This window comes from Mesocricetus auratus, unplaced genomic scaffold (genome assembly GCF_017639785.1).
Source record: "Mesocricetus auratus isolate SY011 unplaced genomic scaffold, BCM_Maur_2.0 contig_11524_pilon_obj, whole genome shotgun sequence".
NCBI lineage: Eukaryota > Metazoa > Chordata > Mammalia > Rodentia > Cricetidae > Mesocricetus > Mesocricetus auratus.
The window spans coordinates 1-5,525 of NW_024435048.1; the positions used below are offsets into that span (position 1 = coordinate 1).

Genomic DNA, 5,525 nt, shown 5'->3' on the forward strand with positions numbered 1-5,525 from the left:
AGGCTCGCTCCCGCCTGCCGGGGCCGCGGCGGGGACCGGGCGAAAGGAGCGGCGGAGCGCGCGCCGCGGGCGGATGGAGGCGCCTCCCCGGCGCGCCTGAGGCCGGTGCACAGAAGAGGCCGCGCGCGGGGCCGCGCTCTCCCCGCCAGAGCCGCAGCATGGTTGACTATATTGTAGAGTATGATTATGATGCTATCCATGATGATGAATTAACTATCCGAGTTGGGGAAATCATCAGAAATGTGAAAAAACTACAGGAAGAAGGATGGCTAGAAGGAGAACTAAATGGGAGAAGAGGGATGTTCCCTGACAATTTTGTTAAGGAAATTAAGCGAGAGACAGAACCCAAGGATGACAATTTGCCCATCAAACGGGAAAGGCATGGAAATGTAGCAAGTCTTGTACAGCGAATCAGCACTTACGGACTTCCAGCTGGAGGAATTCAGCCACACCCACAAACCAAAACTATTAAGAAGAAGACAAAAAAGCGTCAGTGTAAAGTTCTTTTTGACTACCTTCCACAAAATGAGGATGAACTGGAACTGACAGTTGGGGATATCATTGATATTAACGAAGAGGTAGAGGAAGGCTGGTGGAGTGGAACCTTGAACAACAAGCTGGGCCTTTTCCCCTCAAACTTTGTGAAAGAACTAGAGCTCCCAGATGATGGTGAGACTCATGAAGGACAGGACGAATCAGAAATAGCTTTGACTGGCTCTACCTCACCTTTACTGTCTCCGGGGAATGGGAGTGAAACTGCTCCTGGATCAGTTACTCAGCCAAAGAAAATCCGAGGAATTGGATTTGGAGATATTTTTAAAGAAGGCTCTGTGAAACTTAGGACAAGAACATCCAGTAGTGAAACAGAAGAAAAGAAAACAGACAAGCCCTTAACCCTGCAGTCACTGGGATCCAGAATCCAGAATGTGGAGGTGACTAAACCAGACACTGATGGCAAGATTAGAGCTAAGGAATATTGTAGAACATTATTTGCCTATGAAGGAACCAATGAAGATGAACTTACTTTTAAAGAAGGGGAGATAATCCATTTGATAAGTAAGGAGACTGGAGAAGCAGGCTGGTGGAAGGGTGAACTCAATGGCAAAGAAGGAGTGTTTCCAGATAACTTTGCTGTTCAGATAAGTGAACTAGATAAAGACTCTCCAAAACCAAAGAAACCACCTCCTCCTGTAAAGGGTCCAGCTCCAAAGCCTGACCTGTTAGCTGCAGAGAAGAAAGTTTTTCCTTTAAAGTCTGAAGAAAAAGATGAAAAATCACTGCTGGAACAGAAACCTTCTAAACCAGCTGCTCCTCAAGTCCCACCCAAAAAGCCCACTCCACCTACCAAAGCCAATAATTTATTACGGTCCCCTGGAACAGTGTACCCAAAGCGACCAGACAAACCAGTTCCTCCTCCACCTCCAACAGCCAAAATTAATGGAGAAGTTTCTACAATTTCTTCAAAGATTGAAACTGAGCCAGTATCAAAACCAAAGCTAGATCCTGAACAATTGCCAGTTAGACCAAAATCAGTAGACTTTGATGCCTTTGTAGTCAGAAACTCTAAAGAAACAGATACTGTAAATTTTGATGACATAGCTTCCTCAGAGAACTTGTTACATCTCACTGCAAATAGACCCAAGATGCCTGGAAGAAGGTTGCCTGGCCGCTTTAATGGTGGACATTCTCCAACTCAAAGCCCAGAGAAAACCTTGAAGTTATCAAAAGAAGAAGACAGTGGCAACCTAAAGTTGTTGGAGCTTAAGAAGGATACGAGCTACTTGTCAAAGCCATCTCTCTCAACACCTTCAAGTGCTTCTAAAGTAAATACATCTGCTTTCCTAACTCCATTAGAACTCAAAGCTAAAGCAGAAGCAGATGATGTGAAAAACAGTTCCCTGGATGAACTTAGAGCCCAGATTGTTGAATTGCTGTGTATTGTAGATGCATTGAGAAAGGATCATGGGAAAGAACTGGATAAGCTACGCAAAGAATTAGAAGAAGAGAAAGTCATGCGAAGTAATCTAGAGGCGGAAATTGCAAAGCTGAAGAAAGCTGTTCTGTCTTCTTGAGGTGGTATGGACCCAGTGTTCTTAATGCTCCCAGGATTTAGGAGCAACACTATGAACTTAACTGACTTGTTAAGACAACAAATGTGATGTTGTGATGAAGAAATGAGAGGACATGAACTGTGGTATCTATTGAAAAGTTGGGGGGTGACAAGTTTTTTTATATATTTTGTTTTGCCAATATGAAAAAAAGAGGCCTTATTTCTTACTGTGCTGGGATAGCAAACATTTCTGTTGTTTGCTTGAAAATACTACTGAATCTGTATAAAAGGAATGAAAGTTCACCATAGTTTTTTTATTGAGACTTGTATTATTTTTAAAGAGTTCTATACTATAAATATCGTACTATCTTTACAAATAAGCTGTAAGATAAACTATTTGAGATGGACGGGTTAGCTTTATAGTAACTAGAGTCACTGCTTTCCTGTAATATATAAGGACATAAACTTGTATACATACACTACATACACCACACACGCACACACACACATACCTTTAGCTTCTTACCCAGGGTTACACTGTTGTGCCTGTTTGTCTGCAGTGCTGTTTGTATACTGGGTGATAAAATAGGGATTCCTAGTTACCAGGTTCCTCACCCATGCATAATTAATCATTAATGAAATAATGCAAGTAAATTAAACTTCTAGAGTGTTCTATAATGCTCATACTGTAGGATTCATTAAAGGAAGTTAGTTAAAATATACTGGATTAAGCTTTGGGAAAATAGGAGCTTTGCTCTCAATTCATATGGCCTAAGGAATCAAAAAATGACGTGCTAGTTCTTATTTGTGCCTAGACACTGCAGCACATGCGGAATATGTAAGCACCAGCCTTATTGCTGTTTGTTATGCTCATTCTACAGTTGTAAATATTACTCATTTCATTATCTTATATTTAGCTCATTATATCCCGCCCTTATTTTCCTAATGGGTATCTTAGGAAGCAAAGCCTCTAAACCCAGATCTTTTGAAAATTTCAGAATGAGGGTCCCTATTGGAAAGCTATCATGTAAAGACTCAGGCTTTACAGACATAATTTATCTAATAAAACAAATGAATTCCTAGAGATATTTTGTACTGTTACTTATGCAAACTGTTAAAAGAGTGTTAGTATTTCACAAGTAATAACATTATAGTTTATATAATTGACCACACTGAAGATCATTTCAGAATGGATGCTTAGCCATTCTTCAGCATCACAAATCAGCAGTTAAACGTCTTCAGCCAGATCAACTACATTCAAGGTAATATGACTCAGACCAGGCAAACATTTAAAAATACTGTATCTGTAGGGCCACATGTCTAAAAACAAAGAGGTTACTTTTAAAATGGGAAATGCTTTATTTGTTAAAAATCAAAAGTTAGTTTTTAAGGTTTACTTTAGTAAATGAATGAAGGTATCATGCTTCTTTAAAAAAAAAACAAACCAATACTTTTTCTTTACATTTTAATCTTAAAATAGAAAAGTTTTTTTTAATGAGATTTCTTGTGTTGCTTCAAATAAAAGTAGAAAATAATAGAATTGCCAGACTAAAATTACACTTGATTAACTTCTGGGAATGGCATTAATTGTACATCAGTGTTCATTTTAGTGTTTTTGGTTGTTTGATAAAGGGTCTTAAATATCCGGGACAAGACTGGACCTTGTTATGTAGCAAAGATGATTTGAAATTTCTGATCCCTCTGCCTCTGTCTCCCAAGTGGTAGATGACAGACTTGCCATTCTGCTTACCTGTTTTAACCATTTCAAGCCTAAGCTCACCTGTGAGGAGTTACTATTGAACAAAATTGTTTCATTTTATCTTTAAGTGAGTAGTCAAATGAATTACTTTGTTTCTTGTTAATAAATTAGCTCTTTATGACAGTCTTGAGATGAAAGTAAGCCATTTCACCCTAGAGATCATCCCCCGTGGAGATTTGTGTCCACCCACATTGCTGGGTGGGAAAGGCTCCAACAGCTCAAGCTGTGCTGTTTTCCCACTGAAGATTACTTTAATAGAAAAGTAACATTCAACAGTAGGCAAGTGGCTAGTGTATGCTTTCTGGACAAATATGTACCTTATAGATGCTAATTAAAATGTAAAAATGTGATATAATTCTAATAGAAGAACAGATAAGAGAAAACAGACTATATGTGATACAAACATGAGTAAGGAAAATAGATGCACAACCCCTTATTGTAAGCCAAATTCTCATGAAAAATTTGGTTTCTTTCTGAACTATTGTGTATCATTCATCTGCTTGGTAATCTTGGCCCTGGCAACATATATTTTAATACTTGTAAGCTATTGAAAAGGATTATTGGAGTCAAGTATGGTGACAGCATGCCTGTGACTTGGAGACTGAAGAAGGAAAATCATGAGTGTGAGGTCAGCCTATATATATGCTGCGTAGGGACCCTGTGTCCACAAGAAAAGGTGGCTGTGGGGGTGGTGGGTGTTTTGCACTTGTCCTACAGTCAGAATGGCAGTGGGTGCTGCAATACATACATGCTTTTGCCTTCTCAGGCAGAATGGAGAAGTCATACTGGCCTTTTTTTCCTTCTGTCTGTTTTTCTGCCTTTAATGAAAGAATTCAGAAAAACGAGCAAGCTTGAGCTTATTTAAAGGGAAAAATGATTCTTTTAAAATAGTAATTTGCCAGTATTTCCCCTTGTATGGGAACTTTTACTATTCCTAAAGTTAATGTCACAAAATGATAGTAACAATAATTTCTATTTTGAGGTAAATCCTCCCCACATATGAGTATAAAAGACAGCATTGAATCTGTCATTGCCAAATTGCTAGTGAATGTATAGTTCAGTCTTGCTGTTCTTGAAACACAATACTACTAATTTTTTAATGGAATTTCAATGTTATTTTGGTGTCTTTGTGACCCCTAAGCTGATTTCTTACTATAAAGCTGATACCTCTATGTAACTGTGCAGGACTTCACTGAAAAGTCTGAAGATGCCGAGAGAGAGTGGACCTGGTTTTAACAGAGAACTTTTTTTTTTAAACAAAACAAAACAAAACACTCCTTACTGTGATCACAGACAAGAGAAACTTTTCAAGTAATCTGTAGATTTTTCTATGAATGTTGTATGGTTGCATTTAAACTTGAAATGTATGAACAGAATGAGACAATCCTTACAATCAGAATTGAGAAGTGTTACAGTTGAATGGCCTTGTGCTGTAGCAATAAAATGACCAAGTGCAATGACTTTAATAAAATCATCTTTCAAAAGTTGCTGCTATGAAAAAAAAAATCAATAAAGTAAAAACAAAAAGAACAACACAAAGAATCATTTAAACAAAGACTTAGTTTTTTGAGAAAATCAACAAGATACACTAACCCTTATACATACTAACTAAAAGACAGAAAAAAGAATATGAAATGAACCAAATCAGAAACAAAAAGAGGGTCATAAAATACATTTAGGAAATTCAAAGAATCATTTGGTCTTATTTCAAAAATC

At 38.0% G+C, this 5,525-nt stretch overlaps 1 protein-coding gene across 1 annotated transcript; it reads left to right on the plus strand.

The window, feature by feature from the left end:
• The first annotated feature begins 48 nt into the window (after positions 1–48).
• Positions 49–5,296, plus strand: LOC121138686 (CD2-associated protein). The gene has a single exon (XM_040741331.1). It carries the CDS (start codon positions 159–161, stop codon positions 2,070–2,072), a length of 1,914 nt encoding a protein of 637 aa, XP_040597265.1. The 5' UTR covers positions 49–158; the 3' UTR covers positions 2,073–5,296.
• The last annotated feature ends 229 nt before the right edge of the window (positions 5,297–5,525 follow it).